Below are 23853 nucleotides of genomic sequence, written 5' to 3' on the forward strand. Positions count from 1 at the left end.
AACCTGTCCTGTCTGTCCTCTCTGTACTTCATGTCTCATGAACTCCATTCCTACAGAGACTCAGCTAAAGATCTTATGAGCTGTATTCAGGATCATAATTCATGACAAGTAGAGGAGGATGAGGATGATGTGCGATTAGGACAGGTATTGTGTGTACTAATAAGGCGGTGTCCATTTTATTTCTCCTAATGATTTCTCCCTAGCCAAAAGGAGCCATTATAACTAATGAAAGGTATTTGGGAATATATTTCTAAAAAAGTAATATTTACGTATTTTAAATTTTCTTAATTCCCAGAGAACCCATTTAAAGCCGTGCCACAGCAAGAAGGGCCATGTCCATTGTCTCCCATTGAGATGTATGGGAGGCAGGAAGGCTGCGGCCAATGTCAGGTTTTCGGAGCGAATGTCCACTCCAAAAGCCACCATGTGAACATCCCCTTAGACTGTCGGCCATTCAGCAAACATTATGCTAATATATACTGTGTTACCTGTAATTATATACATTAGGCAGACAACCATCAGATAGAGGAAAGGTCATAAAAAAAAATTACACATATCTGGCATAGGACTAAGGGGTTAATTACAATGTGCCACACAGAACTCTACCATCATTGGGTTGGTTTCACAATGGCTTTACCAATGTACTAAACCTTGTTATTTGTGTCTAAAGACTTTCTTCTTGTATTCAAGTTAAGTGTATTAAGGGTCTAAGTCTTTAAATAGATATAAAAGGTCATATATACATAGTAACAGGGCCACACAAGATAAATGTGACTCACGATGACCTTCCTCTTCGGGACAGTAACTATAAGATATCTACAGTGTGTACAAGTCATAATAGGAAAATGGCTAAGGTGCAAAATAAGATAAAGCCTTCTAAGTAGGGTACATACTTCTATTAACTTTCTTTTTGAATTTACTATTTATTTATTAAACAAAGAGTTCACTTAGAAAGGCCTGGCCACCTCTGATAATACATTACATTCATGTATTACAGCCCATCTATAATACAGCCACGACTGGGCTACCTGCACGTGTTGCGGTTTATGCATGGTTTTTTCCTCGCTGATTTATTTGTGTAGTAAAACTGCAGCATAATACATGATTAACAAAGTGATGAGATCAGACAAATCTCATGCTCACTTTGCTTTTTTCCGTATACAAATTGACCTGCCATGCGGATATAGAAATCTGCAGCACGCCAATGCTTTGTGGTTGATTTCACCCTTTGCAATGCAAGGGAAAACCACATTACATCCCCCCTGGTTTGGAAACACAGAAATCCACAAGAAAATCTTTGAAGATATTCTGTTTCTAGACCTACAGCCATGTGTGCTGGTACCATTATAGTCCAAAACTGTCATCAGTAAGCTAGTCGTCAGACACATCCCTCATACACAGTCTAAGGCCTAGTTCACACGAACGTTTTTTTTTGCGAGTGTACGGGCCGTTTTTTTGTGTTCCGTATACGGAACCATTCATTTCAATGGTTCCGCAAAAAAAAACGGAATGTACTCCGTATGCATTCAGTTTCCATATTTCCGTTCCGTTGAAAGTTAGAACATGCGCGTTGGGGTTGGCGCCATCCTGGAGGAGACTCTTTGCACGGGTAAATGTCCCTTTTCTCATCATGTATGATTTTCCATATGCATGACCATGTCTTCTGTACATTTTTCTATGATAGGGACTCCGTTTCATGTATGTCTCCTCCAGTGATGTTGCCTTTATCTCCTGCACTGATTCTTTTAATCATGTATGTTGTATAATGTGATTTTGTAATAAAGGACATAATTCAGTACCAGCGGTCTGGCATTTCTATGTAGGTTGTCTATTTATATTTATTGCCATAGGCTAGTTTAGCACTTTAATGTGTATTCAATTGATGGTTACGGTATCTATTTTGGTCATGTCCTATTATTGCCCGCAAATCACGTTCCGTGGCTCCATTCAAGTCAATGGGTCCGCAAAAAAAATGGAACACATACGGAAATGCATCCGTATGTCTTCCGTATCCGTTCCATTTTTTCTGAGCCATCTATTTAAAAGGTTATGCCCAGCCCAATTTTTTCTATGTAATTACTGTATACTGTACATGGCATACGGAAAAACGGAACGGAAAAACGAAAAGGAAACAAACACAACGGAACTCAAAAACGGAACAACGGATCCGTGAAAATCGGACCGCAAAAAACTATAAAAGCCATACGTTCGTGTAAACTAGGCCTAAAGATTTCAACCAAAACAAATGTTTGGTCGACCAATTACAGACCATTATCATGTGAAAAGTTGGCCATGTTATATTTTCATCCGATAGTTGGAGAAAAGATCTTTTACTAAAAGAATATTCCCAGAACAATCTTTCATCCATTGCCGGTTTAATTGAACACATTGGGCAGTTTGAACTGTGACGGCTCTGCGAAACGAGCGTTCACTAAATGTGTAAGTTCCCTAGAGCAGGGAGTACTCTGACATTTGCCTATATTCCCTATGCAAAGTTAAAACTTCTTACTTTATTTCTCTTGAAAGGGTTAACTTACTGTTTAATACTGTGTAACTGCATTTTACATGTTGTGATATATATCCTGTTTATTATCACGGTATTTACATGGTTCTGTGAAAAGGGTTAATGAATACTGAGAGACTGTTAGGACTTTGAGAAGCTGGTAATTTTCCACAGCGGCCATAGGGTTTAAAGAAAACCATGTTTTGAAGGGAAAAACCCAGACTTACCACCAAAAAGCAGATAGCTAAAACCAGACATTTAAAAGGTCAGGCTATGTTGTTATGTGTGGAAACGTATTTATGTCTGGAAAACCTGCTGTGTCATGACCATTGAGTATCATTGAAGCTCTAATGCAAGTCTATACCAGACGGGAGCTGAAACAATGTATCTGTTTGTGCTGAGTATCTCCACTCCACCCCTCCCACAAGAAGGTTCTAGTCTAGCAAAAACTGTATATAAGGAGAGCAGTCAAAGCCCCTAGTGTGCTGCAGTTATGGACCAATGCTTGGAAGAGGAGACTCTGCCAGACTACTGAGTGACCAGAAGAAGACGCTGACATGGGGACGCTGAGCCACAGACAATGGGTCACTAGCCCTGTGACCAAGGTGCCACCCGGACTATTGAGCTACAGACCGTAGGCCCTTGACCAGGATGCCAGCCTTCTGAGAGAGAGAGAAGGACAGCTAGCTCAGGCCTTTCCTCAGCATCAAACCCTTCTTCTGCCAGGGAGGAGCCTCTGCCAGACTACTGACTGACCAGTAGAAGACGCTGAGACGGGGATATGCTGCCACAGATCCTGGATAACCAGCCTTCTGAAGATAAAAAGGGACAGCTAGTTCAGGCCTTTCCTCAGCATCAAGCCCTTCTTCTGCCAGGGAGGAGACACTGGAGAAGCCAGCCCAATGCCTCGCCTGTATTGCTTTGTACCTGAATTCCTTCAATAAAGAAGCACCCTGGTTTACTGCAAACCATGACTCTCTGGACTTGTTTCCCACTGGGGTGCACCACGCCTTACCATCCCTTCTGGAGAGCAGAAACACTTAGTGACACCTAGACGGTGTCCAGGGGACCCAGCGTAGCGTTGGGACCACCCCAAACCCGGCCACTGCAAATGTTTGTCTTTTCAACCAAACAACTTACAGTACAGACCAAAAGTTTGGACACACCTTCTCATTCAAAGAGTTTTCTTTATTTTCATGACTATGAAGGCATCAAAACTATGAATTAACACATGTGGAATTATATACATAGCAAACAAGTGTGAAACAACTGAAAATATGTCATATTCTAGGTTCTTCAAAGTAGCCACCTTTTGCTTTGATTACTGCTTTGCACACTCTTGGCATTCTCTTGATGAGCTTGAAGAGGTAGTCCCCTGAAATGGTCTTCCAACAGTCTTGAAGGAGTTCCCAGAGATGCTTAGCACTTGTTGGCCCTTTTGCCTTCACTCTGCGGTCAAGCTCACCCCAAACCATCTCGATTGGGTTCAGGTCCGGTGACTGTGGAGGCCAGGTCATCTGGCGCAGCACCCCATCACTCTCCTTCATGGTCAAATAGCCCTTACTTTCAAAGTTTTCCCAATTTTTCGGCTGACTGGCCTTCATTTCTTAAAGTAATGATGGCCACTCGTTTTTCTTTACTTAGCTGCTTTTTTCTTGCCATAATACAAATTCTAACAGTCTATTCAGTAGGACTATCAGCTGTGTATCCACCTGACTTCTCCTCAACGCAACTGATGGTCCCAACCCCATTTATAAGGCAAGAAATCCCACTTATTAAACCTGACAGGGTACACCTGTGAAGTGAAAACCATTTCAGGGGACTACCTCTTGAAGGTCATCAAGAGAATGCCAAGAGTGTGCAAAGCAGTAATCAAAGCAAAAGGTGGCTACTTTGAAGAACCTAGAATATGACATATTTTCAGTTGTTTCACACTTGTTTGTTATGTATATAATTCCACATGTGTTAATTCATAGTTTTGATGCCTTCAGTGTGAATCTACAATTTTCATAGTCATGAAAATAAAGAAAACTCTTTGAATGAGAAGGTGTGTCCAAACTTTTGGTCTGTACTGTATATCTGCTGTGTATGGCCACCTGGGTTCATTCACAAGACAGTAGGCCGTCTGTGCCAATATTGTGGACCGCAAACAGCGGTTCCGCAATATACGGGCGCTGGCCATTTGAATCCTTTATCACGGATGCGTAACCATTGACTTGAATGGGCCCACAATCCTCAAGATATGGCATATGGTGTGGAGCGGAGGCACAGATCAGAAGCGCTTCCGTGGGCTTTGTGGTCCCGCCTCTGCACTGCAACAGATAGGACATGTTCTATCTTTTGCCATATATTGTGGACCCATTCAAGTGAATGGCTCCTCACCGCAATAAAGGATTCACACAGCTGATGCCCATGAATTGCGGACCGCAATTTGCGGTCCACAGCACGGGCACTGGTGGCTTAGGTTTCTGTGAATGTACCCTAGACAACATGTGCCAAAATTATTCTGCGAATGATCATGCTGTGAATTTGAAGGCATTTCACTGCAAATCCAAATGTGTCAGGCTACTTTCACACTGGCGTTTTGGCCTTCTGTTTGTGAGATCCGTTCAGGGCTCTGACAAGCGGTCCAAAACGGATCAGTTTTGCCATAATGCATTCTGAATGGAAAAGGATCCACTCAGAATGCATCAGTTTGCCTCCCTTCAGTCACCATTCCGCTCTGGAGGCGGACACCAAAACGCTGCCTGCAGCGTTTTTCTGTCCGCCTGACGAAACGGAGCCAAACGGAACCATCCTGGCACACAATGTAAGTCAATAGGGACGGATCAGTTTTCTCTGACATAATAGAAAACGGATATATCCCCAATTGACTTTCAATGGTGTTCAAGACGGATCGGTCATGGCTATAGAAGACATAATACAACTGGATCCGTTCATGACGGATGCATGCGGTTGCAATATTGTAACGGAAGCGTTTTTGCAGATCCATGACGGATCCGCTTTTGTTTTCCAGTATTGAGTTCCGTCACAGGGGCTCAATACCGGAAAAAAACGGATCAGTTTTATCCTAATGCATTCTGAATGGAGAGCAATCCGTTCAGGATACATCAGTTCAGTCCCTCTTACGTTTTTTGGACGGAGAAAATACAGCAGCATGCTGCAGTTTTCTCTCCGGCCAAAAATACTGAACACTTGCTGGAATTTACATTGAAGTGCATTAGTGTCGGATCCAGCATTAAGTGTTCTGGCAAAACGGATCCGGCTTTCTGGTCTGCGCATACCTTTAAAAATGCAAAAAAAATAAAAATTTATACCGGATCCGTTTTTCCGGATGACAACGGAGAGACGGATCTGGTATTTCAATGAATTTGTCAGACGGATCCATCTGAAAAATGCCATCAGTTTGTGTCCGGATTGCCGGATCTGGTAGGCAGTTCTGGCGACGGAACTGCCTGCCGGAATCCTCTGCCGCAAGTGTGAAAGTACCCTTACATGTGAATTTTGCTCCGGGTTCCAGCAGCTTTCATTGAAGAGGTGAAATTCATGATAAAAGTGTGCAACAAATGAACGAGCTGAGAACAAACAGTGCATGCACAGGAGGGCACCATCAATCAGCGCCAGGCAGGAGGCATTAGGATGAGAGGTTTACAGCTGGACCTGGAGTACTCGCCATTGCCAGCCTTGAGACCCAGGGCACTTGTGGCGATAAACTTATTTTTCTGTTCAATCAAAACACTATGAACTACAAAGGAAAAAAAGTTATGTGCCCACATGTTCCTAAGTGGCCAACCAGTGATTCACTTGGTTGGCATATCTTTCAGTTTTGAAGCCAGCAAAGACAAAAGACATTAAGAAAAAAAATATTTTTAACCAAAAGGTGTGCTTTTGGTGGGTTTTGAACTAATGGTGGTCTGTGCATGACACTACTATGGGGGATCTGTGGGTGGCACTGTTATGGGGCAGGGAGGATCTGTGGGTGGCACTGTTATGGGGCGGGGAGGATCTGTGGGTGGCACTGTTATGGGGCGGGGAGGATCTGTGGGTGGCACTGTTATGGGGGGGTATCTGAGGGGGGGCACTGCTATATATGTGTTACCCACAGATCCCCCACCCCATAACAGTGCCATCCACATATCCCCCACCCCATAATAGTGGCATCCACAGATGCCCTAATATACCGGAGCTAAACCTGTAGGAGGGGCCGGTGGAATGCAAATGCGGCGGGGCCGGTGCGGTCACTGTACTCTGGCCCCGCCGCTCACTCACTTCCTTATTGCCTAAACCTTTTATAATAATAATAACTTTAATTGACGTTCCGATTCCCAGCCCCATCTGTACTACTTACTAAATGTCCTGTAGCAGGCAGAGCAGGGCGGGTGGGCGGCCGTAACTCACTGATGTCACGTGCCTGCGCCGCCTACTTCATTCATAAAGTGTGTGTGGGGGGGGGGGGGAGTGCATCTTATGGGGCGAAAAATACAGTATATATATATATATATATATATATATATATATATATATATATATATATATATATATATATACATACACACATATACATACACATACACACACACATATACACATACACACAAAAAATGGGGTTCATAGCTGAACATGTGCTCGCTGATGGTAATACAATCTTAGAATAGAAAGGCAAAAGACAACATACAGGGAGTGCAGAATTATTAGGCAAGTTGTATTTTTGAGGATTAATTTTATTATTGAACAACAACCATGTTCTCAATGAACCCAAAAAACTCATTAATATCAAAGCTGAATATTTTTGGAAGTAGTTTTTAGTTTGTTTTTAGTTTTAGCTATTTTAGGGGGATATCTGTGTGTGCAGGTGACTATTACTGTGCATAATTATTAGGCAACTTAACAAAAAACAAATATATACCCATTTCAATTATTTATTTTTACCAGTGAAACCAATATAACATCTCAACATTCACAGATATACATTTCTGACATTCAAAAACAAAACAAAAACAAATCAGTGACCAATATAGCCACCTTTCTTTGCAAGGACACTCAAAAGCCTGCCATCCATGGATTCTGTCAGTGTTTTGATCTGTTCACCATCAACATTGCGTGCAGCAGCAACCACAGCCTCCCAGACACTGTTCAGAGAGGTGTACTGTTTTCCCTCCTTGTAAATCTCACATTTGATGATGGACCACAGGTTCTCAATGGGGTTCAGATCAGGTGAACAAGGAGGCCATGTCATTAGATTTTCTTCTTTTATACCCTTTCTTGCCAGCCACGCTGTGGAGTACTTGGACGCGTGTGATGGAGCATTGTCCTGCATGAAAATCATGTTTTTCTTGAAGGATGCAGACTTCTTCCTGTACCACTGCTTGAAGAAGGTGTCTTCCAGAAACTGGCAGTAGGACTGGGAGTTGAGCTTGACTCCATCCTCAACCCGAAAAGGCCCCACAAGCTCATCTTTGATGATACCAGCCCAAACCAGTACTCCACCTCCACCTTGCTGGCGTCTGAGTCGGACTGGAGCTCTCTGCCCTTTACCAATCCAGCCACGGGCCCATCCATCTGGCCCATCAAGACTCACTCTCATTTCATCAGTCCATAAAACCTTAGAAAAATCAGTCTTGAGATATTTCTTGGCCCAGTCTTGACGTTTCAGCTTGTGTGTCTTGTTCAGTGGTGGTCGTCTTTCAGCCTTTCTTACCTTGGCCATGTATCTGAGTATTGCACACCTTGTGCTTTTGGGCACTCCAGTGATGTTGCAGCTCTGAAATATAGCCAAACTGGTGGCAAGTGGCATCTTGGCAGCTGCACGCTTGACTTTTCTCAGTTCATGGGCAGCTATTTTGCGCCTTGGTTTTTCCACACGCTTCTTGCGACCCTGTTGACTATTTTGAATGAAACGCTTGATTGTTCGGTGATCACGCTTCAGAAGCTTTGCAATTTTAAGAGTGCTGCATCCCTCTGCAAGATATCTCACTATTTTTGACTTTTCTGAGCCTGTCAAGTCCTTCTTTTGACCCATTTTGCCAAAGGAAAGGAAGTTGCCTAATAATTATGCACACCTAATATAGGGTGTTGATGTCATTAGACCACACCCCTTCTCATTACAGAGATGCACATCACCTAATATGCTTAATTGGTAGTAGGCTTTCGAGCCTATACAGCTTGGAGTAAGACAACATGCATAAAGAGGATGATGTGGTCAAAATACTCATTTGCCTAATAATTCTGCACGCAGTGTATAGCTAAAGCACATCAGTGCCGGCAATGACATTTGCAGTACATGAACCCAACCTAAAATCAATAGTCCTGGGCTGAACGTGATGGATAACCAGTAAACGGACTAGCCAGTCCTGAGTAACGCGAGAAGCTCCAAATAAGATAAATGGGATGGAATATCTGAGAGCAAACACATTACACAGTGATGGTTCTAGAGGGAGCGCGGCACGGGCATTATTAACCAGGTACAGATAACTGGACGATTCATCAGACAGGTAGCCCAGTCCAGAGGACCCCTATGGACATCAATGGAAAATGATTCATGTAGGAGTAATCTACGAGATTAGAAAAACCTGGTTACCTTCTTTCTAGGGGGCATTTTACGCTGCATGTTAAAAAGTCACAAAACGGGGCTGCCTGCTGTAAGGTCCCTGCCACCGAATGGCCTCCTGGACCTAGACAAGGCTGGTCGATATCCTGACTCTCAATAGATTTTTGTGACATTTTATATGACTTTTAGATTGTGCTAAGGGTACTTTCACATTAGCGTTAGAAGAATCCGGCAGGCAGTTCCGTTGCCGGATCTGCCTGCCGGATCCGGAAATCCGTATGCAAACGGATAGAATTTGTTTCCGGATCCATCTGACAAATGCATTAAAATACCGGATCCGTCTCTCCAGTGTCATCCGGAAAATAGATATGGTATTTATTTATTTTCACATTTTTAAAAGGTCTGCGTATGCGCAGACCAGAAAACCGGATCCGTCAATACGGTAATTTCCTGAACACTTGGTACCGGATCTGGAATTAATACATTTCCAGCAATCCAGCAAGTGTTCCGGAATTTTGGCCGGAGAAAATACCGCAGCATGCCGCTGTATTTTCTCCGGCCAAATACCATAAAAGGGACGGAACGGAAGACATCCTGATGCATACTGAACGGATTGCTCTCCATTCAGAATGCATTAGGACAAAACTGAAGTGTTTTTTTTCCGGTATTGAGCCCCTGTGACGGAACTCAGTACCGGAAAACTTTAACGCTAGTGTGAAAATACCCTAATGCCATCTGCTTTTTTGTAGATTTTTTTTTATTTGCTATTATTTTAATAGAAATAGTTACAAAATACTTATAATACAAAATATACCCAAACACTGTAAGGGTCCATTCACACGTCCGTTGTTTCTTTCCTGATCTGTTCCGTTTTTTGCTGAACAGATCTGGACCCATTCATTTTCAATAGGTCCTGAAAAAAAAAAATCAGACATTGAGCTGTCCGTTTTTTTTCAGGACCCATTGAAAATGAATGGGTCCAGATCTGGTCCAGATCTGTTCAGCAAAAAACGGAACAGATCAGGAAAGAAACAACGGACGTGTGAATAAGGCCTTACACTGTGAAGAACTGATTGCCAGTATATACAACGTCTCCATTTACTCAGTTGTCCTTATCTGAGCACTGGACCTAAAAACCTTGTCTACACAGTTGGTGAACCCACCCAAGAGATCCGTGAAAAGGGTCAGTGAAAATCGTGGAGACAACATGGATGGCATCCGTGATGCGTCAGATTTTCATGGAATGTCTATTGTCCATAAATTACGGACGACACACGGTGAGTAAAAACTGACAGATGGACCAATCAAGGATCCTAAGGTCTCATGCCTACGAACGTAAGGGCTCTGTGCCCGTGCTGCGGACAACAAAAAGTGGTCCGCAACGCATGGGCACAGGCCGCGTGCACTCGGTGCGGATGCGGGCCCATTGACTTGAATGGGTCTGCAAAATACGACAAAACATAGGACATGTCTTATCTTTTGCGGTGTGGAGGCACAGACGCTTAGGCTGAGTTCACACGGGCGAGATTTCCACGCGGGTGCAATGCGTGAGGTGAACGCATTGCACCCGCACTGAATACCGACCCATTCACTTCAATGGGGCTGTGCACATGAGCGGTGATTTTCATGCATCACTTGCGCGTTGCGTGAAAATCGCAGCATGCTCTATTTTGTGAGGTTTTCACGCAACGCAGGCCCCATAGAAGTGAATGGGGCTGCGTGAAAATCGCAAGCATCCGCAAGCAAGTGCGGATGCGGTGCGATTTTCACGCATGGTTGCTAAGATGACAGTCTATTCACTGTATTATTTTCCCTTCTAACATAGTTATAAGGGAAAATAATAGCATTCTTTAATACAGAATGCTTAGTAGAAGGTCAATTGAGGGTTAAAAATTAAAAACAATTAACTCACCTCCTCCTCTTGATCGCGTAGCTGCCGATCTCTTCTTACTTCTTTAATCATGAGCTGCTGGCTAAAGGACCTGTGGTGACGTCACATCACATGGTCCATCACCGTGGTGATGGACCATGTGATGAGCTCAGTGACGTCACCACAGGTCCTTTGACAGGTCCTGAAGAAAGAACAGGAGACCGGCAGCTACGCAATCAATTGGAGGAGTTAATATTTATTTATTTTAACCCTCAATTGACCTTGTACTAAGCCTTCTGTATTAAAGAATGCTATTATTTCCCCCTATAACCATGTTATAAGGGAAAATAATTACATCTACACAACACCAAACCTGAACTTCAGTGAAGAAGTTCGGGTCTGGGTACCACATTCAATTTTTTATCACGCGCGTGCAAAATGCATTGCACCCGCGCGATAAAAACTGAATAACGGAACGCAAACGCAGTAAAAACTGACTGCAATTGCGTACCTACTCGGGCGGGTTTGCTGCAATGCACCGGGACGCATCCTGAGCCAAAACGTGACGCCTGTGTGAACCCAGCCTTAATCCCACGGAAGCACTTACTAGTGATACCGATCCGTGCCTCCGATCCACAAAAGATAGGCGATTAACAATCATTGGCCATATCTGGCGAATAATCGACCCATCCAAGGCAATGGGTCTGCATCCGCACCATGGAGTGCACATGGCCAGTGCCCGTATATTGCGGACTGGCCGTTTACGTACAGCCATTACACTCGTGTGCATGAGCACTAAAGTTAGTTTCAGCTGAGCGAGTTCAATGTGAGAAACTCGCCGTGTGTGCAAGGCCTCGTTCACATCACCGTTTCTCCTTTCCGTTCTTCGGCTCCGTTGAGGAGCCGGAGAACGGAAAGGACGGATTCTGCAGATAACTTAGACCTAGCTGAGCGTAACGGAGCCTAAAGACCCCATAGACTATAATGGGGTCCGTTCGGTGTCCGCTCAGAATATGATTTTTGAGCGGAGACTAAAGTCCTGCATGCAGGTTGCATGTGTTATTTTTCTGTTTTTTGTTCGGATTTGCATAAAAAGGGCAAAATCTGCACAAAAATGACATGCTGTGGTTTTCTAGCAGTGAATGGAGAGGTGATCACGTTTAGTGCTACGAGTCTTCTGAAAATAGCGAAGTGTGCTCACTCAGCTATTATCGTAACTGCCATAGCTATGAATAGAGAGCATGCCATGCATGGGGTTCTCGCCTTCACTTTGGGGCCCCGTTCTGGAGACAGGAGCGAGTCTCAGAGGTGGGACCGGCACCTATCTGACATTGATGGTGTATCCTAGCCATATGCCATCAATATGTCCCAGAAGGGCCAACCCCTTTAAACGTTGGACATTTCCATACAGCAGCATACACAGATGCTGCTATAAGGATGGGAATGTGCAAAACCACAGCAGTGCTTATTAAAGGGGTGTTCCAGGATCAGAACACTGACGGCCATGAATATCAGACGCCCCTCGCCGATCAGCCACTTCTTGGTAGGTATAGTACGGAGGACTGCAGCTCTGTCACAGTGAAGCTAGTGGGATGAAGCCCCCTCCGTGGGCCAACGTAACACTGAAGGGGCACCAATGCCACGCAACAGTGAGACCCCCCCCTGGTTTGACCCCCGAGGGCCTATAATCAGGTACGTCCATCTGAACAGAAGCCCCATTCATAAGAATAGACTAGTAGAACTGCTGCGCGTGAATTCCCCTCTAACGCCACATTTCCGATACCCCGTGGCTAGTCAGATCCCCCACAACCCAAGGGCCGCTGTCGACAGGGAAACTGCCAGTAAGCAGGTCATTGCTCTGTGAAGGGCCGACGGGCATCCACCCGGGCACCGCAGCATTTTACAGCTCAGGAATCATTTTAATAACATTTGTTGCTGCTACTTTTATTTTTTTAAATCCCTATAATTTGTAGAGGACCCCCTCCCATATGAGACCCCCTCAGAATCCATATCTCCTGCAAGGAGGGCAGTGGGCGCTGTGCAATTCCTACTATTCTCCACCCCATAGAAGGCAGCAGTGCCCCCGTGTATGACTTTTAATAGATCTATTCATTATTCACTCTTTTTCTAATAATTAGTCAATAGGTTTCCTTTTAGCCTGAAATTGTTACTACTGCAGTGCCCTCCAGAATAGAATGAGACTGGGGTTCACCCCTGACAGTTCTGGGGTGCCTATAAGGTTGGGGGATGGGCAGTGACCTTGAGCAGGCTGGGTGCAGCTGTCAGCAGTGACAGGCACATGCATGGCAGGAGCCTACTACATGGGACATAGGGACACACAGGTACAAAATAACGCATCCACAGACTCTGCAGCCATACACACCTACGCAAAGTGACCGCAGTCTCCTCCTATAATCACTACACGTTGTCATCTGCTCTTCCTAAAAGTCTTAGGAAAAGGCGCACAGCGAGCCGAAGACATGGCACCGCAGGACGTGCCGAGCGCTGTTCTCACCTGACCAGCAGGACGCTGGGCCCGCAGGCCTGGATCATTACTGCCCTGCTCAATGCCGCGGACATGGCTCTGCTCGCCATCTTGAACAACCTCCTGCGCTGCCAGCGAACGTCAGGGAAAATGAGGAGGAGCTGGGCTGTAATACTGACACACACCACCAGGTGGCGAACTGCTGTCTGGAGCCAGCTGTGATACCAGAAATCGCCACTAGAGGGAGGTCACGCCTTTGTGTTGCTCAATTTGTGCCGGGATGGAATGGAAATGACTCTATAGCAGGGACGAGACGTGATATTTTGGTGCCTTGGTCAAATATAGGAAATTGTGCCCCCGCTACAAGCCATAAAATCTATTTTAAATTACTGGTGATCAGGCATGTTTGCACTGACTGTGTGCAGATTATGAAAACCACATTGAAACGTTCCCATTGTTAAACCGCTGCATGATGACACCTCTGTCCAGTGTCACCCCCCCATACTTTAAAAACTTTTACCCCTCACAGTTGCCCTCTATGTGCCCCTTCATAGTAGTTATGCCATCATTGTGCCCCCCACAGTAGATATGCCTTTTCTGTGCCCCCATAACAGTTATGTCCCTTCACAGTAGTTATGCCCTCTCTGTGCCCCCTTCTCAATAGTAATGCCCTCTCTGTAACCCCTTCACAGTAATAATTCCCTTTCTGTGCCCCCTTCACAGTAGTAATGCCCTCTAAGTGCCCCCTTCACAGTAATAATTCCCTTTCTGTGCCCCCTTCAAAGTAATAATTCCTTTTCTGTGCCCCTTCACAGTAGTAATGCCCTCTCTGTGCCCTCTTCACAGTAGTAATTCCCTTTCTGTGCCCCCTTCAAAGTAATAATTCCTTTTCTGTGCCCCCTTGCAGTAGTAATGCCCTCTCTGTGCCCTCTTCACAGTAGTAATTCCCTTTCTGTGCCCTCTTTACAGTAGTAATTCTCTTTCTGTGCCCTCTTCACAGTAGTAATTCCCTTTCTGTGCCCCGTTCACAGTAGTATTGCCCTCTCTGTGCCCCCTTCACAGTAATTATTCCTATTCCCTTTCTGTGCCCCCTTCACAGTAGTAATGCCCTCTCTGTGCCCTCTTCACAGTAGTAATTCCCTTTCTGTTAGTAATTCCCTTTCTGTGCCCTCTTCACAGTAGTAATTCCCTTTCTGTGCCCTCTTCACAGTAGTAATTCCCTTTCTGTGCCCCGTTCACAGTAGTATTGCCCTCTCTGTGCCCCCTTCACAGTAATTATTCCTATTCCCTTTCTGTGCCTCCTTCACAATAGTAATGCCTTCTCTGTGCCCCTGTGTTAAAAAAACAAAAAAAACAAAAAAACAAAACGTTAACTACTCACCTTGTCCTGTTCCTGATGCAGGGGCGTAGCTATAGAGGAAGCAGGGGAAGCGGCTGCTTTGGGGCCCAGACCCACAAGGGGCCCCCTCAGGAAGAAGTCTATAAGATTTGTCAGGGCCCCCTCAACAGTATTATACAATGACATTATATACAGTGGCACTGTAGGATGTAGAGGCTACCGGGCCTTGTCTGAGAGTGCAATCTTAACTAGCCACAGGAGTGGGGGTTACATGTGAGTTGGGGGTTGCAAAGAAGTTTCTGGGGGTGGGGGGCATTTAAACATTTGCTGTGGGGCACAGAGAATTGTAGTTATGTCACTCTTTGCGCGACTTATTCGCCGTGTAGATCTTCCCTTATATTATCTGAACACATATGTAAATATGTATTTACTGTTTTATAGGCAGTGTCCAAATTTTGCAAATTTTTATTATTATTTATTACAATAATTATTATTTATAGTCTGTATCTTATTACTTTCAATATGGCCGATGTCATGTTGAGACACTGCTTGTGATGTCATCATTAGAATCCTGGCAGATGACTCACCTACTTGTGATGTCATAATGGGGTATATATTTAGATGACTTACTGACCCAAGCCTCAGTCTCCTGGGCTGGCTCTCACCATTAAGGGTCGTCTGACGAGCAGCACAGGACCAGATCGGGTAAGTTTGTCCCTCTTTTCTCCCTGTGTTTGGGAATTGTTTTGCTGATCTTTATTTTATTTCTCTTCCATACAATCTGAGATCTGTGTGTGACCAACTCCGACCGCCGAATATCTGCGACACTCAACCTACTTCAATGGAAGAAGAAGGAGGAGCCTCTACCTCCCTTCAAGGGCCAGAGCTACAGAAATCCAAGACCATTTTATAATAAATAAAGATTTTTGTGTGTGTTTATTTAAAAAATATGATTATTGTGTTGTTTTTTTAAATACTAAATTGTGCCATTTCTACTGCGCCTCTGTATTCTATAGGTATCCTAGGGGTGTGTTAAAGGGTTACAGGGCTGAACCCTTGAAGGATGGGTAACCAATAAACTCCAGAGAGGAAATTTATCAAAGGGATATTGCCATCAGGGACATTTATGGCGTACTGCTAGGATATGGATCCATGGATTTGTGTGTGAATGTCATGTCGCAGTCTCAGCATGTCGCAGTGTGACACCATAGGCTATCAAAAGAATGTCATGCGTCATTGTAGTTGTAGCCTTTTTGTTGCGCAACTTATTGTCACACGACACATGTCGCCAATGTACTTTTTTCCTTATACTATCTGATCAAATATGTAAATACTGTATTTCCTGTTTTATAGGCGGTGTCCAAAATTTGCAAAGTTTTGGCAAATCAGTACATTTTGGAATTCTCAGAAGTGATTTTACAATCAGTAATCAGCCACAAGGAAGAAGTGTTAACTCATTATCTGTAGTCTGTATCTTATGTAGGAAGGCGCAAGGGTCCGTCATTGATGGAAGGTATGTGTCACCGAGATTCCTGGCCTCGGCGAGGTAAGAGTCAGTAATTTAATATGTCAGTGGCAGCTAGTGCTGGCTGACATGGTTTTGCTATTTAGTATGGCTGTAAAGCCATCCGGGCCGCCTCTTACTGGGAGCGGTGGGTGGCTGCTCCCCACGTTCCAGGCCGGGTCTTGGTTTGGGCTATAAATACAGGCAGCACTGACAGGTGGAGAGAATTTACTCCTCTCTGACAGTGACTCTCTGTCAGTCTCTGTGTTGGGACCTGAAAGTTTGGGCCTAGGTAAAGGCCTGCTCCCTTGTTGGCGTGAGAGCAGGTGGTTTCTGCTAGGTCCAAGGACTTCTGCATTGCTCCATGGTGTGAACAAACACCAGACTCAAGGTGACTGTTTTCCTTGAAACTGACTTTTTGCTTTGCTTATCCTTATGTGTGAATAAACACCGAACTGTTTAAGTTAAAGACGTCAGGTTTAAGTTAAAGACAACAAGGTTACGACCTGTGTCCCCTGACAAAATGGAGGTGGTCGTGAAGGCCCTCTTGGAGGCTAACTTGCAGCAGCGGGAGGCTAACAAGCAACAACAAGAAACTAACCAGCTGCTATTACAACATGTAATGGCTTTGCAAGCGGCAGGAGCATCCCTGAACGTCCACGATGCCCGGAAAGCTGTACGTGTGGCGATCCCTAAGATGACCCCCTCGAATAACGTTGAGACCTATCTGGTGGTCTTCGAAAAGGTGGCCGTGAGAGAAAAGTTACCCCGAGACCAGTGGGCTAAGGTCGTCGCTCCGTTCCTGGCGTCAGGACCCCAGCAAGTTTTTCTCGATCTTCCCGATGATCAAGAGGCCGACTACCTGACCGTAAAATGTGAGATCCTGGCGAGACTGGGGGTGAATGTGTTGGTCCGGGCCCAGCGAGTGCATCAGTGGGAATTTAACCAGGTTTAACCCACCAGACCGCAGTATTATGACCTGTTACACCGTTTACAAAAATGGCTGCAGCCTGACGTACTGACCCCCACTGCTATGCTGGACTGTCTCTTGGCGGATGTGTTCTGGAGGGCTTTGCCGTTAGCTCTCCAGCACTGGATCGGCCAGGTGTTTCCAGGTAATGCCTTGGAGATGGTCGACCTGGTGGAGCTCTACGAGGAAACCTGAAATCTACAGGGGGGTTCTTTTGGGAGGGGGCCAGTCAAACCCTGGAAATCTCCACCCCAGACCCAGTGGCCGGTGCCAGCCAAACCCACCCAGGACGTACCCCCTGTAGACCCAGCCATTGTGGTCTGCTGGCGATGTCAGGAGCCTGGACACATAAAGGCCGACTGTCCCCATCGGGTGAACCCATGAACACCAACTATGGCTACCGCCACTCATTATATGTCAGGAAGTTGTGTGCCACAGGAACCTCTGAGACCATAGACAATAGCCACCTGTGCCAGGTGGAAGTGGGGGACACTCTGGCGGTGGCTCTGCTGGATTCAGGGGAGCCTGGTGTCCCTGGTAAGAGCTGCCCTGGTACAGCCTGCCGAGTATACAGGCCGAAAGGTCGGCGTAGTGTGTATTCATGGACACTTAAAGGACTAACCCACCGCCCTGGTCTCTCTATCAACGGTGGCCGGCAGGTTGGCTCATGAGGTGGCTGTCGCCACAAAATTACAGTATGAACTCATAATTGGGAGAGACTTCCCCGGCACTATGGCCGGATACAAAAGTTGGTTAAAACCGTACCGGGTACCCGAGGCTCGGCGACAAGCCATCGCGGAGGAAGTGCAGCTAATGCTCCAGCTAGGTGTCATCGAGGAGTCAAAAAGTGAATGGGCCAGTCCGATAGTCTTAATACCCAAGCTGGATGGGTGTCACCGCCAGTTCTGTGAGAAGGATTAGTAGAACTACAGGTAACAGCACTCTGCTAGTCAATTGCACAAAGATATAAGCAAACACTGAAAGAATAAATGCTTGGTGGTCATACTTACTGCAAATGCAGCTAGAAGCTCTTTGCGAATATAATTGATCAAAAATATTTTGGGCCCATCTACCGGTTGTCAAGGTCGCTTCTAATCAGATGGGTCCTACTCTGACATGCCTCTCCTGGGCTTACAGCCTACAATCTGAGCAAAGTAGTACCAAGCTGCATCCTACGCATGCCTCTCCCAGGCTGTGAGCCTGCAGTATGGGCTGGGTAGAATACAGCTGTACAAGCTATCTAATTAAAAGCACATGGTAAATGGGCTGGTGGTGCACGGTTCAATCTCACCACCAGGGGGAGCCACTCCCCTAGTGGCAGTGACAATGGGGAAAAAATAAACGAACCAGCACCTCCACAATAAGTGAATATAAGAACGCAGGTGCACGCTACCTTGGCTAAAACACACTTGGATTAGTAGAACTACAGGTAACAGCACTCTGCTAGTCAATTGCACAAAGAAATAAGCAAACACTGAAAGAATAAATGCTTGGTGGTCATACTTACTGCAAATGCAGCTAGAAGCTCTTTGCGAATATAATTGATCAAAAATATTTCGGGCCCATCTACCGGTCGTCAAGGTCGCTTCTAATCAGATGGGTCCTACTCTGACATGCCTCTCCTGGGCTTACAGCCTACAATCTGGGCAAAGTAGTACCAAGCTGCATCCTAAGCATGCCTCTCCCAGGCTGTGAGCCTGCAGTATGGGCTGGGTAGAATACAGCTGTACAAGCTATCTAATTCTGTGAGAAGGTCTGGCAGACGTCTCAGTTTCAGGTGACCGGTTCTGCTGGCGTTCATGGAGTTTGTTCCGAGCCTAAGATCTCGCTTCCGGATACGTTCTCAGGGGGTAGTGAGAATTTTGTTCGCTTTAGAGAGGCTTGCAAACTCAATTTTTGCCTACTTCCCCATTCCTCTGGTGATGAGGAGCAGAGGGTGGGTATCATCATCTCGCTGCTCAGGGATAATGCTCAGTCTTGGGCCTTTTCGCTGCCGGTGGGGGCACGGCCTCTCCGATCGGTGGATGAATTTTTTGTAGCCCTGGGAAAGATATATGATGACTCGGATTGTATTGCTCTGGCTGAATCTAAACTGCATATTTTTTACCAGGGTAAACAGTCCGCAGAGATATATTGTTCAGAATTTCGGAGATGGGCAGCTGATACTGGTTAGAATGATGCTGCACTCCGAAGTCAATTTTGCCATGGTCTTTCGGAAAGATTGAAAGATGCATTTGCTTTTCATGAGAGACCAGCCTCGTTAGAATCTGCCATGTCTCTAGCTATCCGTATTGACAGGCGTCTTAGATAGAGAGAGGAGACTACTCCTTCCTGTCATATTCAGCCCAAGGACAGTGGGGCGGTCTCATTCAGTGCGCAGGGGTCTCAGTCTCTCTCAATCCTCTCTGAGGAGGAGGCCATGTAGCTGGTTTTGCTTGCCTCTGATAGTAGAGGATTCAGCTCTCAGAGGAGGGTTTGTTTCTGTTGTGGGGGTATAAATCATTTGGCTCTAGGAGATTCATGGAGTTTTGTGAGGGTAATAAAAAAAAAAAAAAAAAACTCTAAAAACTTTCCATTTGCTACTATTGGTAAGGTTGATGCGGAAATTGAAGGTTTGCCGTTTGCTTGTAGTTCCCGTTTTCTCCTACCTGCCAGGGTGGCGCTAGACAGCAAGAACATTGTTTGTGAGATTTTTGTAGATAGTGGATCAGCTGTCAATCTCATTGATAATCAATTTGCAATAAGGCATGGTTTCTAGGTATGCACTTTGGAAAAGGATATACCTGTTTTTGCTATCGATTCCGCTCCACTTTCTCAAAGATCGTTAAAGGCCATAGTTCACAATATCCGTTTGACTGTGGGTGACGCTCATGTTGAGGATATGTCATGTTTCGTCTTTAGCGGATTACCTACTCCTCTAGTGTTGGGGCTACCCTGGCTCACTAAACATAACCCCACCATTGATTGGCAAGCAAGGCAAATAAATGGTTGGAGTGAGTGTTGCAGAGAGAATTGCCTCACGGCGTCTCTTTCAGAGGTTTCTACCAAGACTGTACCATCTTTTCTCTCTGAATTTTCGAATGTGTTTTCCGAGAGTGGTGTCCAGGAGTTGCCCCCTCACCGGGAGTACGATTGCCCTATTAATCTCATCCCAGGCGCCAAGCTGCCAAAATCACTTTTATACAATCTCTCCCAACCTGAAAGAGTCGCTATGCGTACTTATATCTCTGAGAGCCTGAGAAAGGGACACATCCGACCCTCGAAGTCACCTGTTACCGCTGGGTTTTTTTTTGTTAAGAAAAAAGATAGTTCTTTAAGACCTTGTCTGGATTTCAGGGAGCTGAACCGTATCACAATTCGTGACCCATATACGCTTCCTCTGATCCCGGACCTGTTTAACCAGATTGTTGGGGCTAAAGTTTTTTCTAAGTTGGATTTAAGAGGGGCATACAACCTAGTCAGGGTCAGGGAAGGGGACGAATGGAAGACGGCCTTCAATACCCCTGAGGGTCATTTCGAGAATTTGGTTATGCCCTTTGGTTTGATGAATGCTCCGGCCGTCTTCCAACATTTTGTGAACAGCATTTTTTTATCATTTAATGCGGAAATTTGTTGTGGTGTAGACATTTTGATTTTTTCATCCTGATTTCAAGACTCATCGGGACCACCTACGTCAGGTCTTGTGGGAGAATAAATTGTACGCTAAACTGGAAAAATGTGTGTTTGCGGTTCCGGAGATTCAATTTCTTGGTTTTTCTTCTCTCCGCTTCTGGTTTTTGCATGGACCCTGAGTAGGTCCGCGCTGTGCTTGATTGGGTGCTTCCTGAGAATCAGAAGGCGCTGATGCGGTTTTTGGGTTTTGCCAATTATTACAGAAAGTTAATTTTGAATTATTCCTCTGTTGTTAAGCCACTCACTGATATGACTAAAAAGGGGGTAGATTTTTCCTTGTGGTCGGTAGATACACTTAAAGCCTTTTCTAGTATTAAAGAGAGTTTTGCTGCTTCCGCTCCCATTTTGGTACAACCTGATGTCTCTCTACCTTTTTATTGTTGAGGTGGGCGCTTCTGAGGTGGGTGTGGGTGCGGTCTTATCTCAGGGTCCCTCTTCTGCCAAATAGCGATCGTGTGCCTTTTTCTCAAGGAAACTCTCCTCTGCAGAGAGAAATTACGATGTCGGAGATAGGGAGTTGCTGGCCATCAAATTAGCTTTTAAGGAATGGCGCCATTGGTTAGAGGGAGCCAGACACCCAATTACCGTGTTTACCGACCATAAGAATCGGCCAAGCGTCTGAACCCGAGACAGGCCAGATGGTCTTTGTTGTTTTCTAGGTTTAATTTTGTTGTCACGTTCCGCCCTGGGGTTAAAAATGTGAAGGCGGATGCCCTGTCACGTTGTTTTCCGGGAGGGGGGAACTTTGAAGACCCGGGTCCCATTTTGGCTGAAGGGGTGGTTGTCTCTGCTCTTTATCCTGATTTGGAGGCAGAGGTTCAGGCAGCCCAGGCAGAGGCTCCTGATCTTTGTCCTCCTGGGAGGTTGTTTGTGCCTCTCGCTTTACGACACAAGGTTTTTAAGGAGCACCACGATACTGTCCTTGCTGGGCACCCGAGGAGTAGAGCCACAGTAGATCTCATTGCTCGGAGATTCTGGTGGCCGGCTCTTCGTAAGATGGTTGAGGGTTTTGTGGCAGCCTGCGAGACCTGCGCTCGTGCCAAGGTCCCTCATTAACGGCCATCGGGTTCTCTCCTCCCGTTACCCATTCCTTCCCGTCCTTGGACGCATCTGTCCATGGACTTCATTACGGACCTGCCTTGTTCCTCGGGAAAGACTGTGATTCTGGTGGTAGTGGACGTTTTAGCAAAATGGCGCATTTCATTCCCTTTCCTGGGTTACCCAATGCTAAGACGTTGGCGCATGCGTTTGTTGATCACATTGTTTAATAGCATGGCATTCCTTCAGACATCGTTTCTGATAGGGGCACGCAATTTGTTTCCAGATTCTGGAAGGCCTTCTGTTCTCGCTTGGGGATTCGGTTGTCGTTCTCTTCTGCTTTTCACCCGCAGTAGAATGGTCAGACCGAACGCGTCAATCAGAATCTGGAGACATATCTGCCCTGTTTTGTGGCGGAGAATCAGGAGGATTAGTATTCTTTTTTGTCCCTTGCTGAGTTTGCTTTAAATAACCGTCGCCAGGAGTCCTCTGATAAGTCACCATTTTTTGTAGCATATGGGTTTCATCCGCAGTTTGGGACATTCTCTGGAGAGGGGTCTTCTGGTTTACCTGATGAGGAGAGATTTTCCTCGTCTTTGTCATTTATTTGGCAAAAGATTCAGGGTAATCTGAAGAGGATGAGTGAGAGATATAAGCATGTGGCGGATAAGAGACGTGTGCCTGGTCCGGACCTGAATGTGGGTGATCTGGTGTGGTTGTCTACAAAGAATATCAAACTGAAGGTTCCCTCCTGGAAGTTGGGTCATAAGTTTATTGGGCCTTACAAGATCTTGTCCGTCATCAATCCCGTTGCCTTCCGTCTAGATCTTCCTTAGACTTGGAAGATCCATAATGTTTTTCACAGGTCCCTATTAAAACCTTATGTCCAACCCACTGTACCCTCCTCTTTGCCTCCTCCTCCGATTGTTGTTGATGGTAATCTTGAATTTCAGGTCTCTAGGATTGTGGATTCTCGCATTATCCACGGTTCTCTCCAGTACCTCGTTCATTGGGAGGGTTATGGTCCTGAGGAGAGGATGTGGGTCCCAGTGACGGACATTAAGGCCACTCGTCTCATCAGGGCATTCCATAGGTCTCATCCTGAGAAAGGTGGGCTCTGAGTGTCCGGAGTCCACCCGTAGAGGGAGGGGTACTGTCACCGCCAGTTCTGTGAGAAGGTCTGGCAGACGTCCTTCTCTACCTCTTGCATGACGTTCTTTGTTTTGGTTTAACTTTGTCATCTCCTTTCCTTCTCCAGGTGTCACCTATTTAGACTAATCGTCTCCCTTTATATTCCCTCCCATTTGCGGTTTATACTACTTCCTGGATGAAGTGTTCACTGCTGGAGGCATCTGCTGCTGTTTGCTCAGATAAGTCTTTTCATGTATTGTTTTTCCTTGCTGGCTTGATTCTAGGTGACCCTGGCTCTGTCCGTATTAAGTGCAGGGAGCCGGTGGTCGTGTCCCCTTACTATTATAGGGTTTTCAGGTGTAACACAGTCTTAGGTACGTGGGCATGCAATCGTCTACCATTGAGACCCTTAGGGTTTTATAGGGCTCACCTATATGCTCCTTAGTTTGGGATCAAGCCAGTCGGATGTTTATTCATAAGTTCCAGCTATATGCAGCATCATCCGTGACAATGGGACATTGCGGTTCTGTAACGACTTCCACAAACTGAATGAGGTGTCCAAGTTTGACGCATATCCCATGCCCGAGTAGATAAGCTTATTGAGAAGTTAGGCCAAGCCCAACATTTTTCTGTGTTGGACCTCACCAAAGGGTACTGACAGGTACCCTTGACGGAGGCTGCCAAGATAAAAACGGCTTTCATCACGCCAGAGGGGCTGTATCAGTACAAGGTATTACCCTTTGGTCTACATGGCGCTCCCGCCACGTTTCAAAGGCTAATGGACATTGTACTAC

At 45.6% G+C, this 23853-nt stretch overlaps 1 protein-coding gene across 3 annotated transcripts in view; it reads right to left on the minus strand.

Annotated features, from left to right (window-relative positions):
- NIPSNAP2 (nipsnap homolog 2) overlaps positions 1-13586 on the minus strand; it is a 59157-nt gene extending 45571 nt beyond the window's left edge. For all 3 annotated transcript variants that reach the window (XR_005777617.1, XR_005777618.1, XM_040424812.1), the window contains exon 1: positions 13436-13586. Coding sequence is in view for 1 of the 3 variants with exons in the window: in XM_040424812.1 (XP_040280746.1) it covers positions 13436-13515 (80 nt within the window). In the remaining 2 variants the exon portion in view is untranslated. The remainder of the gene's footprint in view (positions 1-13435) is intronic.
- Between the last annotated feature and the right edge of the window lie 10267 nt (positions 13587-23853).

This window comes from Bufo bufo, chromosome 3 (assembly GCF_905171765.1).
Source record: "Bufo bufo chromosome 3, aBufBuf1.1, whole genome shotgun sequence".
NCBI lineage: Eukaryota > Metazoa > Chordata > Amphibia > Anura > Bufonidae > Bufo > Bufo bufo.